The 23,177-nt window shown below is 38.5% G+C and overlaps 1 protein-coding gene across 3 annotated transcripts in view; it reads right to left on the minus strand.

The window, feature by feature from the left end:
• Positions 1-22,220, minus strand: part of Znf326 (zinc finger protein 326) — a 39,184-nt gene extending 16,964 nt beyond the window's left edge. The window contains exons 1-7 of one of the 3 annotated variants that reach the window (XM_034509064.2): positions 22,069-22,220; positions 19,971-20,015; positions 13,076-13,111; positions 12,870-12,981; positions 10,371-10,776; positions 7,898-8,096; positions 3,324-3,435 (exon numbers count right to left, since the gene is read on the minus strand). In XM_034509064.2, the coding sequence (XP_034364955.1) occupies positions 3,324-3,435; positions 7,898-8,096; positions 10,371-10,776; positions 12,870-12,981; positions 13,076-13,111; positions 19,971-20,015; positions 22,069-22,084 (926 nt within the window). In that variant the 5' untranslated portion in view covers positions 22,085-22,220. Of the gene's footprint in view, positions 1-3,323; positions 3,436-7,897; positions 8,097-10,370; positions 10,777-12,869; positions 12,982-13,021; positions 13,112-19,970; positions 20,016-22,068 lie in introns of those variants that run through there. The other 2 variants (XM_076937835.1, XM_076937836.1) reach the window with 2 other exon arrangements.
• Between the last annotated feature and the right edge of the window lie 957 nt (positions 22,221-23,177).

A 23,177-nucleotide genomic window follows, 5' to 3' on the forward strand; every position in this document is an offset into this window, starting at 1 on the left:
CAAAGACTAACAAATCGACCAACAACAAATGCTAGAGGGGATGCAGGGAAAAGGAACCATCATTCAGTGTTGACGGGATTGCAAACTAGTGTAGCTACTATGGAAATCAGCGTGAACAGCTCTCAAAATGGTTTAGCATCTGACACCACTCCTTGGCTGTGCCCCAAGAACTAAACATCCTACTCTACAGACACTTGCTCAGATGTGTTCAATGCTCTAGTCACAATAGCTCAATGTCCTTCAACAAATGGATAAAAAAAAAATATGGTACATGTACACTATGAAATACTATTCAGCTGCAAAAAAAAAAATGGAATCATGAATTTTGCAAGTAAACAGTAAAAGTTTAAAAAAAAAAAAGTACTGAGTGAGTTAACCCCAACCCAGAAAAATAAATGCTGCATGTCATCTCTAAGTGCAGCAGTGGCACCCATACCCTGGCAGTAACCAATAGCTCTATGACTGGACTTACAACCTACTCAACTAGAGGGAAATCATGGCTGATCCTAGAAACCTACCCTAAGGCTAGTGAGGACATGGATCTGAAGAAGAACCTATAACCACCACTTATCACACCAACATAATGCCCAAGTACACTAAATGTAAATACTTGTCCTTGTAGCCATGGATAAGTGCAGTCTTCACTTCTCAAAAAGGAAACTTGTCTTTGCAACAAACAAAGACCATTATAGAAAACCACAACCAATCAAAATGCATGTGGAACCTAGTCCAAAACAACTCCCATACATAAGTCTCAGAAACATTGCAGAAGAGGAAAGACTGTAAGAGTCAAAGGATCAGGGAATTCGTTGTGACATTGTGCCTCCTGGTAATCTCAGAAGCTACTCCTTAAAAACTCACCAACATGACAACATAACTAACACAAGCTGAACAAGGCCATGTGAGTGAGGAAAAGCCCACAAGGTCTCTACACAATGAACTAGAGTCAACCACAGAATGCTGAATGGGAGAAATGCTCTTCCCCAGGGAAGAGCACATCAAGTGATCATCCAGAGGCAGTCTGCCCTGAAAACACACATGCAAGTAACAGTACACTAACCCACATTTAGGAACATATACATAGATACATATATACGCATGCAAGTACAAGTTAATAAAAGAGCCCACGAAAACGAATTTCAAAGAGAGGAAGGAGGCAGATATGGGAGGGTCTTCGGGGAAGAAAGGAAAGGAGACAATAACATAATTACATAATAATCTCAAACATAAGAAAGTTTCATACATGAACAAATTGCAACTCTTCTTTATGGAATAACTTATTATATAATTATGTTGTAATACTTTCTGTAGATTAAACTCTGTGTTTTTAGGTTATTTACTTGGTAAAAAAAAAATCAATGGGTACAAAGTTGCTTAACTTTTTTAAACTGCCATCTGATTTCTAACAGTTATAACATTATACAATTACCCACTAAACTTTAAATTAATGTACTTACACCACAGCTGGCAAATCAGTATTTCTCTAATGAAATAGCGTGCTACTACTTTTCATTTGATTTAAATTACTATCTCAACGTTTCCCTCAAGCTGTTAACTAGCTATGTTCCTTCACTAAATTACACATCGGATATCTTAGTTATCTTTCTTTCAAAATATATGGGTAACTTTTTAATGTTTAAATTAGACAACAGTCACTTCTTATTATTATATTTTCTAAGACCACTTGCTTTCCTTTCAAATTTTGTGGTTTAAAGCTGAAGAAATGGCTCAGTGATTAAGAGCACTTGCTGTTCTTGCCGAGGACCCCAGTTCAGTTCTTAGTACCCACAGGGTGGTGGCTCACAATCGTTAACTCTAGTTTCAGAAGATCCTATGACCTGACTTCTGAAACTACTGCACACATATGATACGTATGCATACATGCAGGCAAAGATTCAGATTAATGAAATATCAGTAAACCTTTTGTTTAAAAAAAAAAAAAAAAAGGTTTTGAGTCCACAGTCAAATCTATTCATCTTTTTCTAAAATTCATTTTACTTTTCTTTAGGTAGGAGTGGGGGGAAGGAGGTTATCCAAGGACACCAGAAGAGGCCACTGGATCCCCTTAAGCTATAATTATAAGAAGCTGAAGTAACAGGCAGATCTGTGTCTCACAACATGCTAGGAACTAAACATGGGTTTAGAAGAGCAATACATTCTTTTTACTGCTGAGCCATCTTTCCAGCCCTCTTCATTTCTTTTATACCTACAATAACTAACTTTAAGCCTCAGGGGTGGGATAAAGAATGTTACAGAGAAGAAAATCCTTCGGTTTACTCTCCTTCTGTATTTTTTAAAAATCTCTAATCTCTCTACATAAGAGGATCTAAAATGACTCTAAAATTTAGTGGTTTAACCAAATCTTTTTATTTAGCGCGCGCACACACATACACACTATATATAAAATATGTAATATATATTTATATGCTTATATGAATGCAGTCTGTTCACAGGCTAATAATTCTGTCATCAGCCTTATCACAACCTGTCTTCAGTGCTGGCATCATACCAAGCACTTATCAGTGTGCTTTCCTGGATCCTTTGTACACTTGTATAGTTGTGGGTTCATGAACAATCATAGGAAAATCTCCTATTTCCTTGAGACAAGATGTCTCACTGGGTCTTGAACTAAGCTGCAGCCAGTAAGCCTCAGCAACCCTCCTGTCTCCACTGCTGAGAGCACGCTCGCTACACCCACCTTTCTGTAGGTGATGGGGATCCTCACACGGGTGCATCCTCGTGCTGTGCAGCACACACTCTTACTCACCAACCCACCTCCCATGTCCACATTATGACCTTTCAATGTGTCAATATCCAAAAATGCCAGTGCCTAGTCATTCATCATTCTTTCAGAATCTGCTCTGGCATCTCTATTGGAAATAACTTATACACTAATAAAACTCAAGCTTCCCTCTCAAGAACATCACAGTGTCTCTATAGTCAAATCTCAAGACTAGTCTTTGGCCTCTGCCACTCAAGTGCTGAGATTATAGTTACGTACTGGTATGTTTGGTTTATGTATTACTGCGTAATGAGTAGTTTATCAAGGCTTTGTGTATCCAAGGCAAGCATTCTACCCACAGCCCTAGCCCCATTCCTCTATTAATTTAGTCAAATCTGTTGATTTGAACTTTTTCATATTCTATAAAATATACTTACCAATTTTAGGAAACTATCGTCTAATCTGAACTAAATTAACAACCTTCCTGCATAGCCTTATAAGTACAGGTTACAGGAATATGACACTACGCTTAGGAAAGGCACCTAGCTTTTAAAAAATCTACCTTTCAATAAGCTTCGTTTTTGATTTAGTGACCACCAACCTGTATCCATCTCCATATTTCTCACTGTTTTTCTCTCGTCTACGTCTTTGCTTCTCTCGCCGAGCCTCAATTCGCCGCTTTTCTTCTTCTTCATTTTTAGGATCCGTTTTTGCTAAGATTGGGGGAAAAAAAAAAAAAAAAACCTTCATTTTAACACATTGTGACTTTATATCTGCTTCATTTCTATGTGACTATTTGCTACATATTTTTGTTTAATTAGAAAAGTTTTTTCAATTATTTTATGTATAAGTATTTTTATTTGCATATATGTACGTGCACATGTATAATGTATGTGCAGTGTCCATGGAGGCCAGAACCTGCAACTGGAGTTACATACAGTTGTTGGCTGCCATGTGGGTGCTATGAACCAAACCTGGGTCCTCTACAGAAGAAACTCTAACCACTGAGTCACTTCTCCAGCCCTGAGAAAAAGTTCTTTAAAATTAAAAGGGAAGCTGAGGAGATGGGTAAGAGTGCTTAGTACACAAGCATGGAGCGTCTAACTCCAACACTCAAGTAAAGAGCAGGCTGTGGTCACACCAGTGCCTAAAACCCTAACAACACTTTGGGGTGTGAAGAAAGGAGAGTCAGGGGCTTTGCAGTCTACCAGTCTAACTTCTGATTCAGTGAAGGAGTTTGTCTCACGGACATAAGATAAAGAATGATACAGCAAGAAACCCCAAATTATCCTGTGGCCTCTGCATATGCACACACAGAAATGGGTACACACAAGTGCATACAACACATGCACACACAAATATATAAATGAATGAAGAGAAAGGGAGGGAGGGAGGGGTGCTGTGGAGATATAGCTCAGTGGGTAAAATGTTTGCCACACGAGCATCAAGACCTGAGTACAGACCCCTAACACCCACTTAAAAAGCTGGGCAGGGTGGCAGACACTTGTCATTCCAGGACTGGAGAGGCAGACACAGAAGGATCTTTGGAGCTTGCTGGTTAAATAATCAACCAAAATTGCTAAGTTCCAGGTTCAGTGGAAAACCATGCCTCAAATAAACAAGCAAGTGAAGCAGACGCCTGATGTTGATCTTTGGTCTCCACATACATGAACACATGTACCACTCAACATGTCAACACATATATACATACATAGCACAAATTATAAATAAATCAGGTCTAGTGTCCTGTGCCTATAATTTCAAGCACTTAGGAAGTTCCTCCTCCACTACAAAGTTCAAGGCATGGGATAAATAAATGATGGGAAATAATACAAAGCAAACTCTGTTATAGTCGAAAGAGGTCCAGGTGCAGAGCTTTTAGGTACAGAAGCTGCCTTAGTACAACCTGGCTCCTCCACCTACTGGTGTTTGACCCAAGAAGCCAATTATCTGTCTTTGCCTGCTTTGTCACCTCTAGAAAGTTTGACACATATAACTACCCCTCATCACCTTGGCTTGAAAATATACCAAGTAATGCGTGTATATTCTTTAATTAGTGCCATGTACAGGAAGCATTCAGTAAATACTATGTCACTACTAACACTTAAAATCTGGGGCTAGCTAGAGAGATGGCTAAACAGTTAAGAGCACTGAGTCTTCTTCCAAAGGCCTGACTTCAATTCCTGGCATTCCTGAGAGCTCACAACTATCCCTAACTCCAGTTCCATAACATAAATAAATCAATCTGGAAAAGTACCCCCCAAAAGAAAAAAACACTTTAAAATCATGCTTTTATCAAATTGTATACACTTACTAATCCTTAATTTAAGTGGCAATAAAACATTAAAAAACAAATACACCATCAGTATTTCAAAATTATAATAACCACCTACTTTTAAATTAAAATGTATTTAATTAGAAACTATTTTGGGCTTGATTGCTCCCCTACTCCTTTTAGGAGGAATTCTTACTATCATCACTGTTGTTTAAAGCAACTCCTTCAATAAAACTACTTAATAAGAAGCTCGGATTTTAAAGTTGTTTTGGTTAAAAAAAAAAAGTTTATAATTTTCTCAAAACAAGTTTGAAAAATATGACATCATTTATATTGTAAAAAACATCTTATTCAGTATTCTCTTTGTATATACAATCCATCCTTGGCCAAAACACTGCACAGCACATAGCTATATCTGCTTTTGTGTGGACCACTAAGTTTTTCTGTGCCTATCTCTAGGAATGGATTGCTGAGTCATATAATTCAGTTTCATCACCTGAGGGATGCCAGGCTCTTTTTCAAAGTGCATGCCTCATTGTTCATGTGTAGACATTTCTCCATGGCTACCAAGCATATCGGTAAATGGCCACAATTTCAACGATCAGGACCCAATGCAAGAGGATTACCCTAAGATGATCTATTTGTGGCCAAAGCTAACCTGACCACCTTGAAACGGAAACCATCTCAAATTCTATAGGCCAATACTGAACCAGCCAGGACTACAGAGCATGATCACATCTTCAAACGAGAGGGAGAAGGAGGTAGTGAAATGACTCAGCGGGTAGTGTTTGTCATGAAGTCTGGCAACCTGAAATTATCCTTGGAACCCACAAAAAGCTAGAAGAAAAGAGCCAACCCTACCAAGTTGTCCTCTGCATCTTCCAGAAGCACATGTGCACCCTCCCTCCCTCTCTAAATCAATTAATTGATTTTATAAAGCAATTTTCTCCACAGACATGCTAGGCTGGTTAAAGATCTTTTCTATTCTCCCCATTCTGGAGGTCATGGAGTATATAATACGGTATTTTCTGCATTTATCTGATGAGTGACTGTTGATGAGCTTTACACGTACTTATCAGTCATTATAGGTCTTTTTGAAGAAATATTGATATATTCTGTGTCTATTAAGTTATTTATGTCTTTCTGCTAGTGAGTTAAAGTTCATTATATACTCTGGCTACAAGTCTTTTCTTAGATACACAGTCTGCAAAAATATTTTTTTACATTTTATGAAGAGTAAAAGAAACAAAGTCTTGGGCTGGAGAGATGGCTCAGGGGTTAAGAGCACTGATTGCTCTTCCAGAGATCCTGAGTTCAATTCCCAGCAACCACATGATGGTTCACAGCCATTTGTAATGTGATCTAATGCCCCCTTCTGGTGCATCTAAAGACAGTGACAGTGGCTCATATACATTAGAGAGAGAGAGAGAGAGAGAGAGAGAGAGAGAGAGGAGGGGGAGGGGGAGGGGGAGGGGCAGACAGACAGATATTTAAAGAAAGAAAAGAAAGCTACAAAGTCTTATGTATCCGACATTTCTTCCAATTCACAATCCTTCTGCCTCAGGCTCCCAAGTCCTGAGATTACAGGTGTATACCATCATACCCAATTTCTTATGATGGCCTTTGAAGCACAAAGCTCTTTAATTTTGATGAAATTTAGTTTTTGTTTTTATTTGTTCTCATGCTTTTGGTGTCCTGTATAAAAATTCCTTGTAAAATACAAAATCATGAATACTTACTTACCCATGCTTCTGTTAAGAGATTTTTTAATTTTGTTCTTAGAAGCAGTTCTTTCATGTTAGCATGTGTATAAGGCACTTGACACAGACTGTTCTCTCCTAATCTGAATAGTCAGTCTCCACAGCCTTGTTAAAACCAGTGGATCATGTATGGCTCCCTTCCTGTTTCTCAACTTCCTCCCACAGATCCATATATATCAGTCATTGAATGACCAGGATCTCTTTGTTTGAATTAAGAATGCAAATTGTAAAGTGTAGATTTTTCATTTCTTTTTAAGATTATTACTAAGTGTGTCCCACCCCTTGGCACTAGTGTAAATTATCTTATTCCCATCTTCATATGGGCTTGAATTTTCCAACTCTGTAATAACAAAACTATGAATATCTCTAAGAGATATCATCTCCAGAAGATTAAAAGCAAACTAATTTTCTAGAAGAAACATATGACCTAATGCCAAGGATTAGGAAACTTTTCTTCCCTTTGTCCTGATAAGAGTTCTGTACATTATGACATATACTCCTCCAACAATAAATATAACATCCAAGAAAAAAGTCTGAACCAAAGTCATCGGCAAAGCCTTTTAAAAAGTACAGTGTGCTGGGTGTAATGGCACATGGCTTAATCCTGTCACTCAGAAGGCAGAGACAAGTGAATCTCTGTGAGACCAGCCTGGTCTATATATCAAGTTCTAGGCCATCCAGAACTATATAGTGAGAACTTGTCTCAAGAAAGAGAGAAAGAAAGAAAAGGGTAACTTAGGCTCAGAGAAAAATAAACTGATCAGTGCACATTAATTTCAAAGGTACATTTGAGGGCTGACAATGGATGAGAAAGGAAAGGCATCTGCCACCATGCCTGACAACCTGAGGTCAATTCCTGAGACCTATACAGTGGAATAACAGAAGTAACTCCTGCAGGCTGTAGTCTGCCCTTCCACATGCATGCTGTGGGAAGCACATGCCCACATACATACAAACAAACAAACAAACAAAACAATCAAACATACATTTGAATAGTAACAATTGGCTAATAACTACATAAGGAGATTCAGTTATAACTCTTCTATACTTTTATAACACTTTTCTATATGAACACTAACAGTCACCATAGATGAGTGTGTTCTAAAAGTATAAAGCATCCTGAGCAATGGTCTTACTTACTAGGCGATTTGCTGAGGTTCATCTTATCCATAGGTTTTGCTAGCTTAGGTTTCTTGATAAAGGCTCCCCCGGGCTTAATAAATATTTGCATCATTTTTCTTTTTATTCCTCTTGCAGTAGCAATCGTCACATTGGCAGGTTTGTTTTGATAGTCAACAATAATTCCAGGTCTATGGAAGCTTCCAAAATCACCCATATGCTGTAATTTGTGAAATCAAGGAACATTAGCATAATGTCAATAAATAAAATATGAATTAGTACAATTCGTTTGTCGTCTATTTACTAGTTTTCACCTGAAAATTCTGTGGAACGTAACTGAATTTTACATGTCCACTCTGAGAAAGCACATATACAAATTTTAAAAATTATTACATGAACTTAATCCCAATGAATTTTCAATATTACATAGGTGGGTATGTCCTTTTTTAAAAAATTTTTACAATTCAAAATTATTTGAGATCATAAACACCATGTGCCTGTCAGAAGGTCACCACTTGTACAACTCTCTGACAACTCCTCTTCAGAGTTCCTACTTGATGTTTTCCCATCAAAGACCTTAGAAGAAATCTTTATTTTACTAAAACCTTGCTAAAAGATGATCATATTTGTAGTTAAAAGTAAAAAGAACCATTTAGGATCTGCCCCTGTTGGAAGCGGGACTGAGAAGTCGAGATGGAACGTCAGCATGAAGTAGGAGAGTTAGAGCGTAAGCATGCATCACCTTCCCAGTCCCACCTCAGATACAGACTGCATCTGACGTGCCATGCACACTCCTACCTAAAGAACACAGTAGGATCCCAGAAGCCCAAGAAACAAGTTCACAGACGGAGAGTCATACCAGCAAGTGACTCTGTACCCCTTCCTCTTCTCTTGCCATTAAGAAAATCCACCAAGAGGCCACGTGCATAGAAATTTATTCTGCTAGTCTTACTTTTAGAAAGTAAAGATTGAGGAGTAATCTAAAGAGAAGGTCCCAAGGGGAATTGTACAAGTGAAGGTTAAAATGAAGAGCCTGCCAGTTCATCTACTTGGCTAACAGAAGGAAGGAAAGGAAAGTCCACTCAGACTAGAACGATAAATACAAAGTACAGGAATACTCAGTTCTACTATCAAGAAAACAAAATAGATGCCTGAGTCTTCATTAAGAAAAAAATCCTTTGCCTAAAATTATACAGCAAGGAAGATATTAAATATTTTTCCAAATTTTCAAACTAGAATGTATTTTCAATGTCAAAACCTAAAGCCTACTACTCCAACTACTTTGAACTGACCTAAAAAGCATCGCATACGGAGCACCAACACTGCTGCTTACACAGTAACATATCATTAGAAGTGTCTGTCTAACCTGTGAGATTTACACAAATGTTTCATGTAATTATATGGTCACATCAGAAAAACCTTCAGTACAAACATTAAAGGTGCAATGCATTTTATGTAAGTAAAAAGTGACTGTTAAAAATGCAAACTGTCTACAGTAAGACAAACCACAGGGGTGCTCAGAGGCTAATGGACACTCAAAGCCACATGCCCTACTACAGTTTTTCTCAAAATACTTTCTTCTGCAAAGAGAATAAACACAACTGACTTTGATAATACATGTTATACTATAAAAATATAAATATACAGTAGCATTTATATGACCAAACCACATAATCCCATAATCTATACACCCTAAATAGGTAAAAGTTTATCAACAAGTTACTCAAGACCACAAAGTGTACTTGTTACACTATATTCTGAAATTAAACACCTATAAGCTAGTATATTTATCCAGTTAAGCAATAACTTGCAAAATATTACTTCCTAGAAGGAACCATAAACATATATACAAGTAAGAGATTCTCAATAGAGCTAGAGAAAATTAAACAGTCGCCAATAGGACATATAGTAAAAGAGCAAGTTAGCAAAATAATATTGACCTGGAGTCATTCTGCCATCTAGAATCCACATCAACTCCTTCCCCACATAAGCATAGCTGAGCTTTCCTTGTCTATCACTGACTTCTGACCTCATGTGTTGAACAAGATATGTGGAACACTGAAGGGACACTACTTGCTGGCGTTTAGTTACAAAGGATAAACATCGTATTATACATTGCACCTTTAACCTACTCAGAAGCTCAAACAGGGTTCAGTAACCTTTTACAATAATCCAACAACTATCTCACTAGCAAAATTGCTAGTGTTTACAAGGAAAAATGCAACTCCTTTTAACCCCTTTTAGACCAAACCTAATATCCTCACCTTTTTCATAAAGGGAGATTTGAGATAACTTCATGAATAATCATCTCTCACTGCAACTTATTTTCTGAGGTGCTGGAAAACTTTTGCAGCCAACCTAAAATGTTATAACTCAGCTTCTGGTTAAAATACACTGGGACAAACAGTGTTTGTTCTTGTTGAAAACCATGGTCTTGAAAGGGTTTAAAAGAGTGACTATTGAAAAGAATCTGAAAAGATTCTGTTGTACTTACTCCTCGGCCTCGGCCTCTGCCTGTTGATGGTCCTCCAAAAGCATCATAGTTTCTGCTTCCAAACGTACTTTCAGGATAAGCAGGCGTTCCTCTCCCCCGAGAGCCTACAGGTGCAGGCTTCATATGGGGTGAAGAAAAACTGCTGTAGGAAGAGTAATTCTCTCTTCCTCTGTCCTCCATAAACCCAGGCCTCAATTTTGAACGGGAGTAAGGTGCTTCCCAGCTAGACCCGCCCTGGTTTCTACCTCCGAAAGAGTCAAGGCTATTCCGGTAGGAGCTCTCAAATCGACCACCATAACTACCTCCGAAGCGGGTTTGTTCGGGTTCATTAAAACCATAGCCAGATCTGTACAGATCTCGCCCACCCAGAGAAGACCTGGAGTCGTAAGACTCATAAGGTCCAAACCTGGAAAAGTTGCACAGTGAGGGAAAAAACAAAAGTAAGCTTACTAATGTTAGACAATTCAAAAGACAAGTTATCAGATGACATTTATCAACTAAAATTCATTTATACCATAGTGGTTTGCATAGTTTTACGTTTGCTCACACTTGATTAGGGCTGGGCAGTTCACCATGAGACCAGACAGAAAGCTATCTGAGTCAGTTTCTAATATAAATTGAGCTCAGTTAACCTTAGTTTTAAACTCTGCCTTTTAGCAGTGTTTCTATTTTAATAAGACTCGTCTGTCTAATAATTAAAGCCCAGCCCTAGTCTTAGAAAAGATTATTTGCTAAAGTTTACAAACTAATTAAACTTTCTTTGAATCCTTCCCTAACTCTAAAAATTACAAAACATTTACAATATTTTGGCTTTTCCTAGGGACACAAATGAAAGACTGCATAAATGGGGAGGAGGGGGGTCTTTGTGACACTGATCCTTTGCACCTCAATAATCTATATCACAAAACCGCCTCACTTTGACTGTAATAGACAAAGCTGAGGAATTATCTCAGGTTATAAAGTTTGACATTCTGCCAAACTTCAGCAAGGGCCAATCCTTAAACACTGATATAGACTAATATGTCTAGCAAATCTAGAAGACTAAACATGTAAAATAGACCGTAAAAGTAAAAGACCACTAATATATACCCTCTACATATGAATTTTCAAAGCAGATGAGAAAGAATACATTCTATAATGCCTGCAATTATTTGAAAAAGTATTTCTTATCAGAAAACTATCACATAAAACTACTCTAAAAGGTAAGCACACTGTCTCAACAGAAAAAAAACAAATCATTTTACTTATTACAATCCAAAACAAGGATTACAGAAGTTGCTTGTTATCTTAAAACAGTTTTTAAAAAGCTCACAATTACACAGGAAATGAATGATAACAGCTACAGAAATACTTTATGCACAGTACACTTACAATGTAAGAGGGCAATAACTGATACATTAAAACATTTAAATGAGGTTATATTGGTCAACGATTTACAGGTCATTCAATTGAAAATACTATTTAATTCTGAAGCCTGGTAGCCATATAAATACTATTTCACTTTCCAACTTTGCATTTCAAACATTACAAAGGACAGTAATTAACTGTTTCTTTTCTTGATTTTACTCTACTATAAACCACAGTGGCACACTTGAAGCACAAAGAAAAGCAAGCATTACTCAAGCCCATCATTAAACAATCCGGATCCTTCAGTTTACGAAGGACGATGATCTCAAATGTCTAACTAGTTTGTATTTAGAAGCAAGTTTTGTATCTCAAAACATCAGACCCCTTTAAAGTTACTAAAATATGAGCAACCCTAAGACCTGTGGTTGTTTGGTTAAATCTCACAGAGTATCAACACTGAAACAGAAATAGTCTAGGATGTAGTTACAGGTGCAGTGTCCATCGCTTGAATACAACACCCCTAATTGTTAAGCACGAGTGTTTCCGATGTAAGCAGTAGCTGCCTGTAACGACTTGGACATGATTTAAAGAATACTTCTATTATTACAGTATGCTCTTCAAGCTTGCTTTCAAATTAAAATGAAGTGTTTCTTAGACCCTGAAAGCTGATACACGGGTTCAGGGAAAGCCTCTAGGCAGGCTATTTTACTGTTACAGTGCCCACAGCAGAAAAAAAAAAGAGAGAGAGAAAAAAAAAGGAAAAAAAAACTCTTTTCAACAATTAAAAAACAATAATTCACAAATAAATAAATAAATAAATAAATATTTCCAATAATATTTTGTATTATTTCATCAGGACATTTTGACTAATAAGAAATTAAAAGTAAAAGAAGTTCTTTTTAAAGTGTCCACTGTTAAAGAATGCATTATTCTATTACGCTGAAATAAAAGATAAACGCTATCCTCCTAAAATAATGTCTGCCAATGAGACTGAGAAAAATTTTATGCCCATTAATTAGCACCTTTAAATATTTAAGGTGAGTATTCAATACCAGCAAAATTCAAGTATCATAAAAGCCTAAAGAATACTTAATACATCCAGAATCTTATAGCTGTCTTATTATTTGGCCAAGTGATTAAGCAATTTATTACCTGCTACCCCCACCACCACCACTGTGATTGTCCATGCCATAGGACTGGTTTAGGTAGGAATCCATGGATCTTTGACCCCCATAGGATCCATGGCCATAGTCACGATCCAGCCCTATAAGAGTTTAAAAAGAAAAAAATTAAATGCTGCTCACCTTTACTGGCACTCAAAAGAAGAATTTTTAGATAAATATCCTTGAATGCCAGACCTCCGTAAGCTCCAGGGCCATAATCACGATCCATTCCTGAAAGAGTCAACAAGAGATTATTAATAAAATACAGCATTTTCTCCACACAATGTTTCATTAAACACAAAATATTCACCAGGCAGTGGTGTTGCAAGCCTTTAATCCCAGAACTCGGGAGACAGAGGCAGGCAGATCTCTGATTCAGGTCAGCCTGGTCTACAAAGCAAATTCTAGGACAGCCAAGGCTACATAGAAAAACCTTCTCAAAAAACAAAACAAAGAAAGAAAAAATAAAAACAACAACAACAAAACCTACAATGTATTCACACAAATCATCTAAAGCAATAATCTGCATTAACATTTTAACTCAATAAATAAAAAAAATAGCAAAATGATAATCTATTGAAAAACTATTTGTTTACAAAGCTTCGTATTTCAAAGAAAACTAAATCATCAACTACAAAATTCTGCCTTAAAGTTATTTTCAGTGTAAAGCAATGTTTAGTGGACTACAGGGCTACTACTATAATGCCTTATATTTGAAACTTAGTATTATAGTATTACAAAAAAAAGATAATATATAAAGTTAACACCAGCATTTAATAAATGCCAGCAGGGTTCTTTGTATACTATGATGTAAATATACTACACTTTTTCTTCTGTACTAGTTGGTCCCAAAATATCTAAAATCTCAATAACATTTATATTTTCAACTAGAAATGTTCACAGTTACTGATACAGATATCTTAGTAAGTAAAACCACAAACTGAAACCAATCTTTTGGCCCTGTGCCTGAGAATAACAAGACCTCAATGAATATTTCAATTCTCAATTTTTTTGAATAAATGAAACAGGTGTGAATTTTTGCATCACAAACACTAAAAAATTCTAGTGTAGGAGGAAGCAAACCTATACTAAAAAACTAAAGGTTATAAAATTAATTAATAATGACTATAAAAACTGTTATTTAAATGTTTTCTGTAAAGTCCCTTAACATGCCTCATTACTACTATCCCCTATTTTTATCATAAATACAACAGTACTGAATTAAAAACCTTGATTTATATTTTTACAAGCACTGAGTTGTACTTACAATTAGTTAATGTCTCTACTCTGAACAAAGATGATGACTTTAGATAAATGCTATTCACTATCTTGCCTTTTAAGCCTGAAAGTGACTTTAATCAAATAAATGAAAATATTATTTAATCTTTACACTTGAGAGGTTTGCAAACTAACATCCAAGATGAGGAAATGGGCCTCTCAGTGTCTTGTAGGTGTTCTTCTATTGAACTTCATGTTGGTTTTCATTATATCAAACATTTCTTTCTCCCAATCCAACTATCTGCTTAGAGTCTTTTAACTTTTTAAAAATCTATTTTAACTACTAAGCCATTGAAGGAAACTTTCAATGACAGTCTCAGATAAATATCATCTTTCTTCTATTTCCAAAATCCTATAGGTTTAATACAGTATCACAATAGTCTGCTGTTGTGGCCTCACCCTTCACTTCTAATTTTTACTTGTGAGGTGTTGTGTGTGAGCACATGTGTAGACGTCACAAATTCAGATGGTCAGGCTTAGCAGCAAGTGAGCTGTGAGCCATGTTACCAGCTTGTAATTTTTTTTTTCCAAGACAGGGTTTCTCTTTGTAGTCCTGGCTGTCCTGGAGCTCACTTTGTAGACCAGGCTGGCCTCAAACTCACGTAGATCTGCTTGCTTCTGCTTCTGGAGTACTGAGACTAAAGGCACACATCATCACACCCAGAAAATTTCTGATTTTTAATGCATCTTAGAGGAGCAGTTATCATAGAACAGTTTGCTGACCAGAGTTCCTAAGACTCTTTCCAGGAATCCATAAGGCCAAAAGTATTTTCATTAAATAGCAAGAAAATTATTTGCCCTTTTAATAGCATTTGCATTTAAAAATATACAAACATTGTGGGTAACTGGAGTTTCAGTACAAATTAAGGAAGTGTAAAGCACCAGGCTAATCTAGCAGCCATTACAACAATATCACACACACTCACACATGAAAAACAACCAAGTTTTTATCACCTTTGCTTGAAAATGCCCTTGATGGAATAATTGTTAATTATGATTTAATTACATCTTTTTGTTACTCAATGTAATGAAACAGGAAATGCACATAAAGCAATTGTGCTACATACCAAAGTATCAGTTCTCTCCAAGAAAAGCCATTTTAGCATTAAGTAGCTTTTATAAAGAACACTTTTCAGTAGGAAAAATGGAAAGAGAAATTATGGTTTTCATGGTACTATATACTTGGTCAAAGGCCCATAGCTGAGTAACAGGCCCTAGGAACCTATACTTCCTTACTGTGGTCTTAGTAAATGGAGTTGATGCAAACTCCTTCTAACATTTCCGTTTATACTCATAGGACAGTGCTGCTCTTACAGCCTTGGTAGAAAAGCTTCTTTTTACAGTAGGCAGTAGTTAATGGAGAGATTCGTAACTGGTCAAAGTACTATAAAGCACATCAGTATCATCCCCTGCAAGGCTTGGAAACGCTGTGTAGATGGGACAGAAAGACTGTAAGAGTCAAAGAATTGCTGTGCTGGACAGGACAGCAAGAATTGTCTTCTGGACAGGACATGGCAGCTGCACTCTACTTCCTGACTACCTATGAGTCAGTTTCTATTGTGGAGATAGGACACGAAGCACAATCAGTAGGCTGAGGAACAATTGGCAGTTAACTGCTGCTCAGGGAGAGGGAGTTATTTTGTTTAAGGTATCCACTGGTAAGTTGCCTATGCTCCATGTTTATTTAAACACACACCCATGCTCATTCAAGCAACCTTAATTAAACTCAGCAGGTCACAGAAAAGAGACATGAACATAAAAGGGGGACTTGGGAAAAAGAGGCACAGAGAGAGTACAAGAGGAATTAGAAAGATAGTGGGGAGAAATATAACAAAAATACATTTGTATCATGTATGAAATTGCCAAAGGATAATTACATTTTACAAATCCATTTTTTTAGACATGGGCATTTAGCAGACATTTTTTTTACAAATGCAATAAAACTGCTGCTATAAAGAGGAAAAAAGCTACACTTTAATCTGAAAAAACTCAAAATTTGTATCTACCACTGCCAACCTGACAGCTACCCAACACTTAAAGGTTTCCTAAGTATTAATATGATTTTTAATTAATATTAATTAAATTAATATGATTAATATGATGGTATTAATATGATTTTTGTATTGTACATTAAAGCCTGTCACTATTAGGAAAACAGTATGCCTGTACCTCTCATACAGAGGACAATTTTAAGATGAAAATAACATTATCAACATTTATTTCTTGCAAGTTCTCAACATAAAAAAAAAACCTAAATGTGAACTTTAGTTAGAGAAGGCAGAAAGGTTAGTTATTTCCGATGGTTTCTGAGTTAGTAGTAGCTAACTTTTACTTTTACTTTTAGCTTTTACTTTTAAAAATCTGTGATTATTTCCCTGCCTGGTCCCAGAATGACCAGTGTTCTGACAGGCCAGGCCCTGTGCAGAAACCTGAGCTTCTCCCCCACAGCAGCTCTCATTCTGTCATCAGTTAAAGGTGGAGTCTTTCTACCACACACAATCAGTGCACTAACAAAGAAAGAAATCCTATAAATGACTTTTCTCCCAGCTTACCAAAATACATTTTAAAACCATTTTTAAAATCTAACTATAAGGACTTTTATCTCTTTACCATTAAGTGAGAAAGTAATTTATCCAGAAAAACAAATCTGCCCTAATAATTTGAATCAAATGTATTCTATTTATTTGACTCACTATTATATAAATAATATGCTGAGTTGTAGAATACCCAGCAAACACTAAAGTGTGCTCAAAATAACTGGCTGTGTAACATAAAGTCTTGACTAGAACCCCCTTCATGCTCCTGACTGACAGCACTGCTGAATACCTTCACCTACATTACTACCAAGTCTTCCAACTGGTTTTCCTACTTCTATTTTTACTCCCCATCTGTTTATTCTAAAGATAAAGGCTAGAACAATTGTTACAATATAAGTCATGTCCAATAATGGTTTCACAACACCTCCCTCCTTCTCACACACCTGCCAAGGAGCACTGGCAATAAACATGTCTTATAAACATGTCTAGTCCTCACAACTAGACATGTAAGTGATACAGACATCTACCACATAGGGACCAAGGATGCTGCTCAACATTCTGTAGTGACTGCACACACAGTACCCTATAGAAATATTAGCTAATTCAAAACGTCAGCAATGCCCAGGTTGAGGAAACATATATGCTCTGCCCTATCACTTCTTAATCCCAAGGACTACCTTACAACCTCATTTGTTCCACTCGACTTACACAAGGCTCCTTGCTGTTTCCAGAACACAGCAGGTATATACCCATGTTTCCACTTACTGCTCCCTCTGCCAAGAATGGTTCTATCTGCAGTGCTCACTGACGCACATCTTCTTCATTTTTGGTTGATTCTTATATATAAGCAGATTGCCTTTGATTTTTCAATGCCGTTTGGCCTCTCTAGCCTTGTCTTCAAACTGCTCAGCAAAAATAGCCTATTCTGGTGAAACCAGTCTTCTTCCTCTCTGAAGTCCAGTCCTCCTTTGTCCATGTATTTCCCTCTACCAAGAATGTTCTCTCTTTTCTCTCTGCTATTTACATAAGAAGGGATGAACTAGGGAGACATGGAGGACTAGAGATAAAAATCCTTCTAAAACCTGCTGTGAAGAAAGTCTGTACCAGAGCCTTCTAGTTTATTTATTGGCTTCATTTGGAACCAACACAACTTGTTAGTACTCCTAAAGTCTGTCACATGCTACAGTCTTTGTTCAGACCCCTCCAAGTTTGCATCCTCACCTTCTCTAATCCTATGCTCCAATGTCATCTGCTTCTTGAGCCTCAAAATGTTTATCTTCTAACATATATTATTTTTAAAACTATATTCTGCATGTTTAATACCTTTAGACTGGAAATTAGTTCCACAAAGGTGGAATTATTTGTCCATTCTATTCATAGGTAAAGTCCCAGGTCTCAGAAAATAACCTGGATACACGGCAAGTACTAAAAAGATATTGTTACAAGAAGTCAAACAAAACCCCTGAAATTAAGTTTCTCATTTATAACATGCAAACAACTAAGACCTCCAAGCATTTTCAAGTAGGGGACATTAGCCAGAGGTTAAGAATACTCTGTTCACAATTAAGGACCCTTTGCCTAAAATTAAGCACCAAGAGGTCTAGGCTACAGCCTGAACAATACTCATGTGGCACTGTTTCTAAGGAATTATGGCAATATCTTCAGAGGTGAATCACTACTGCAGTTACATTAGGAAAAATATAAAAGATCCAAAATTAAGGATTTTTTAAATGTTATTAATGAAATAACCTTAGCATATATAATTTTGAATTCCAAGTACTACCTTTAGAAATCAACTCTAATTCTCTAGCAAAGCTTTCTATCATTTCAGAAACCCACTAACCTTACTTACTTTAAATCTTGGACTCATTTTTATTTAACTGTTTTCTACTTATTATTAATAGCCTCTACATTCTATTAATTTCTTACAGGAAACATCTTAACATGTTTTAAAATGAGTATCAACCTTTCCCTACATGCAAATATATTAAAGTTTTCTTTAACCGATTTTCCATCCTCTAATCTGGCCTAATGTTGACACAAAATTAAACTTTGTTAATTTTACTACAACACTGTCTTCAAAAATATTCTTCAGCACTCATTAAATACGTATTACTTTCTATATGACAATAGCCGTTCTCAAATCTGAAGTATCTCTTAATTTTTAGAGATTCTAAAAATTAACTATATCCATAAAAACGGGTCTGGAAAGACAGCTCAGCAGGTCAGAGCAAGAGCACCTGCTGCTCTGGCAGAGGACCCAGGTTTGGTTCCCAGCACCACATCAAGGTGCACACAACCATGTGTAACTCCAGCTCCAGGGGACCCAATGCCTTCTTCTGGAGTATTGCACACCATGGCATACACACAGAAAAGCAGGCACACACATACACATAAACATTTCTAGTGGCACAGACTTTAGTAGTACATTTGCCTTGGTTTCATGAATATATATTTGATATCACAGCTGGATTTTGCATTTCTCTGGTAGTCAAAGGTATTTATTTACCACTCTCTCCTGTCTTTCCTGTAATGTTTTATTCTTCTAACCTCCAATTTATTCTGTGCTTACCTTTTCTGTTATCATCTTGGGCCTTAACGCTAATAACCATCAAAACAATATGCATGGTATTCTCCATATCTCTTACAACTACAGCTAATCACAAGCCAACATCAGATTTTCGTTAACAAGTAACCAGGGCTCTTTATGTTTTCTTTTGGACAGCTTTTTATCACACATTTGGTCAGAGAAAACTGACCTCAAAAAGAAAGCCAACATGTATTACAACCAAAGTTGCATAGAACCAAGATAAAAATCTACTTCATCTATGTAACTGAACACCAGTGTCTTGTCAACAAAAGAAATTCAGCCAGTTTCCTGTAAATCAATCACTGAGAAAGTAGTAAGATATAAAATAAAAAGAAAATAAGTAAAATAAAACAGACACAAAGTCCACATAATCTAGCTTCTTGTTCTGATCCTAAGTCCAAACACAGAACTGAAGGTATCACTGTGGCAGAATATTTGGATGTCATTCATGAGATTCCTAGCAAGTGTACATGTACAATTTCTCACACATACACACACCAGAAAAACAAACACTATATATAGTATGACACTAACACCGAGATTTATAAATCAAGAGTCAAAAGAATATCTAAAACAAAGTTGGTCAGGCTTTCTGCATTACTACTTGTGTTTGTATGGATATGAAGAGAAAAGCCAAACTATATCCCCTTAGCAAAGTTAAAAGGAAATGCAAGAGGATACTTACCGTTAAAGTCCTGATAAGCACTCCTGCAAGTGGAGTGCACGTAATCTAGGAAGACACATAAACAGCAAGGAGTTAGTGTGGTGTGAGCAAAGCCCAGACTTAACATACTCCTCTACTCAGTCATTAAATCAACTACCAAAAAAAAATGGGGGTACAAATATCCATTTGGGGAAATACATCACTCCTTCAATGCCTAATGGCAATATAAAAACTAGTTTATGTCCATATTTCTAACTGCCAAAAGAGGAGACCCAGTATTAATTTAATTTGCACAAAGTAAAGGTAAAACAAATTTGCAAAAAGGGTGATGGACGTGAAAATTGATCCTATGGAAGACAAATGTTTCAAGGTCAGTATTTGTTTCACCACCTCATCTGTTCTCTCTAAATACTTTGAAACTTGTCTAAAAAACACATATGCATATATGTATGAGTGTGTGGGCTGTATCCATCCAGGCATAATGTTAAAGCCTTTATTTAACTCAACAAATAAAGACTGAAAGAACAGAATTTATTACAGAGCTTCTAGATATAACCAAACCCTGGCACATGACAGGATCAGATTCAGATACACTCAAATCTACAGCCCAACTGGAGCAGTGGTGGCTAAGGACAGGCAACTAACATTGTTTATTATTTTTATTATAATTATAATCAAAGCCAACACTCCAATTTTGACCGCTAGTTATGAGTTCTCTACAGAAAATGGATTTCCTTACAGACTGACTCCTCCCATTCGGCACACACACACTACAAGGTTAACTTCTGGCACACTACATATCTTGGTAGTGTCATCAAACTTCGGTCTAAAACATACTTGTTCTTTTCAATGTCAACTCTGGCTATTGCAAATAGTTGGAATTTAGAGTCACCTACATCAGAATAAGTCACAGTCCAACACCAAAGCACAAGCAGACAGTATGCTATTCTGAAGAGCTCAACTATTTCAAAGCAACTGAAAAGTACTCCCAAAAATGTGATCCTTTTTCCTATACTTACACTTGACAGCCTTAACTTCTTGTAGCAAATCAAAAATCAGAAGCTCATGCAGTACCGAGCTAAAATAGCACACCTTAGTCAATGTCAAAGCCCATTTCTGGTGGAGGCAGAAGCTTCCTTAACAAGAAACAAACCGGTTTTATTTAGAAATACCTAGTTCCTCGTGATTACACCTAGTTTAATCCTACAAACTGTCCCTTGTCTCGTAACACTGTCACTACTATAGATCACTTTATCTTGACACTGATTCCTATAAAAGTTGAGCAAAATTAACTGTACTTCACGGCCCTGGGCGGAACGGCTGCAAGAACTAATGCAAGGAGAACTGAAAAGCAAAGTTACAATTCGGTTTATTTAATCAGCAAGTCCAACACGGGCTGCTGTGCACCGATCTAGCTGAACGTGAAGGGCATCTGGGGCTTTCTGTGCCAGAATTCTAACTTAGTTAGCATTCACGCACAAGCCCCACCACCATCACCTCTTTAAAAAAAAAAAAAAAAAATGCCCTGGGTCACCGGAACTGTTTCAGAAGCGGTATTCACAAGCAGGTAAACGGGGTGAGATATTAAACAGCCCGGTCTGCTACGTGGTAATAACCTGCAGATTCTGCTTCTGGGGGAACCGAAGCCCACCTCGATGGAACGCTTAGGGATGCCCTTTATACTCGTCTCACGAGTATTAATCGCACGAGCCCGAGGCAGCCTGTGTCGAGCGAGTTTCCAAAGCCCGGGGCGACGCGGTGAGGACTGGCTCCACCCGCCACTGGGTCGCTTGCCCCGAGGGCCCCGTGGGCCCCCTTGGGCCCGGTCGCCGCTCGCTCGGCGAGGCCGGGAAGTTGCAGGCGGCCGCGGGCAAGGCCGCAGGGCTCGCAGCGAGGCCGACCCCCTAGGCAAGCAGCAGCCCCCACCCCCACCCCGGGGCGGCCGCACCTCCGCGTGCGGTTCCCGGACCCCAGGGCTCTGGTCCGGGCCCGCGGCCGCCGCGCGGCCCACAGAACAAAGCCATACGGCCATCTTGAGGCGGTAAACAGACCCCCGGCGCAGGCCGCCCGCCGCCCTCCCGCCCGCCCGCCGCGGCGGCCCGCCCCGCGCGCCGCTCACCGTCCTCGAAGTCCATGCTCGACGCCGCGGGGCTGACGGTCTCGGCGCTGCGCTGTGGCCCGCGGCAAGCGCCCGCGACACAACGGTGTCCACACGACCGGCCCGCGCGACCGACAGCGGCGCTACTGGCCGGGAAGCCGCAGGCCACAGTGAGGCTCGGGGCGGGGCCGGGCGGGCCTGCCAGTCGTCGCAGCACCGCCTTCGATTGGCCGACGGGGGCCGGTGGGCGGGTCTCGCGTGGGGGGCGGGAAGCGAGGCAGTTGTCAGGCTCCTGGGTCCTGACCCTGGGGAACTCGGCTGACTGAAGGTGAAACGGGAGCGCGGAAGGTTGGAGAGGGATGTTCTGGAAGGACTCCGGGTGGCCGGCCATGTTGGAGCCTGACTAAAGCGACGGGGTTTAGGAGGGAGTTCCTTTCTCTTGCACAAACTCACCAAATCACTCGGCGACCTTTGGCTACTGTTGGCTGGAGGAGTGAGGAGGAGAGATTTTTAACTACTTATGGAGTTCCTTCCTCTGACACACACAAGTGTGGGGCGTGCACAGGAGCCCAGATTGCCAAATACGAACCGATCATGAGACTCTCCTAAGACAGGCTGCTCGCCACTGCTGGGCTTTAAGGTGTAAAAACAACTGTGAAAGTTCACAGATGGGAAAGATTTGGCAGGAAGAAAGTAGTCCAGAGAGAGAGAGAGAGAGAGAGAGAGAGAGAGGGAGGGAGGGAGGGAGGGAGGGAGAGAGAGAGAGAGAGAGAGAGAGAGAGAGAGAGAGAGAGAGAGAGAGAGATTTGATAGATTGATTCACTCCAGAACACTATGGGAAGACAATTAATTCTCTTTCTGTTTTCACAAAGCAAATGTCGGTAACAAATTGGTTACCAGATAGGAAGCCAGAAATCAAATTCCTCGCACTTCTTTGGGGTTGAACCAATCTGCTAAACCCAGTTCGGAGGAAGCAGGAAATAAAACGGGAAACACAGCAAGGTGTACCACAGTAGCCCCAAATCTGGGCAAGGCACTGTGTCCTGCGCATCTCTTCCTCCTCCACCCTCCTTGACTCATCCTGTTCTCCACCCTTTCCCTGATTCCTTCTCTTCTCCCCTCCCACACAT

Source organism: Arvicanthis niloticus, chromosome 7, assembly GCF_011762505.2.
Source record: "Arvicanthis niloticus isolate mArvNil1 chromosome 7, mArvNil1.pat.X, whole genome shotgun sequence".
NCBI classification, from domain to species: domain Eukaryota; kingdom Metazoa; phylum Chordata; class Mammalia; order Rodentia; family Muridae; genus Arvicanthis; species Arvicanthis niloticus.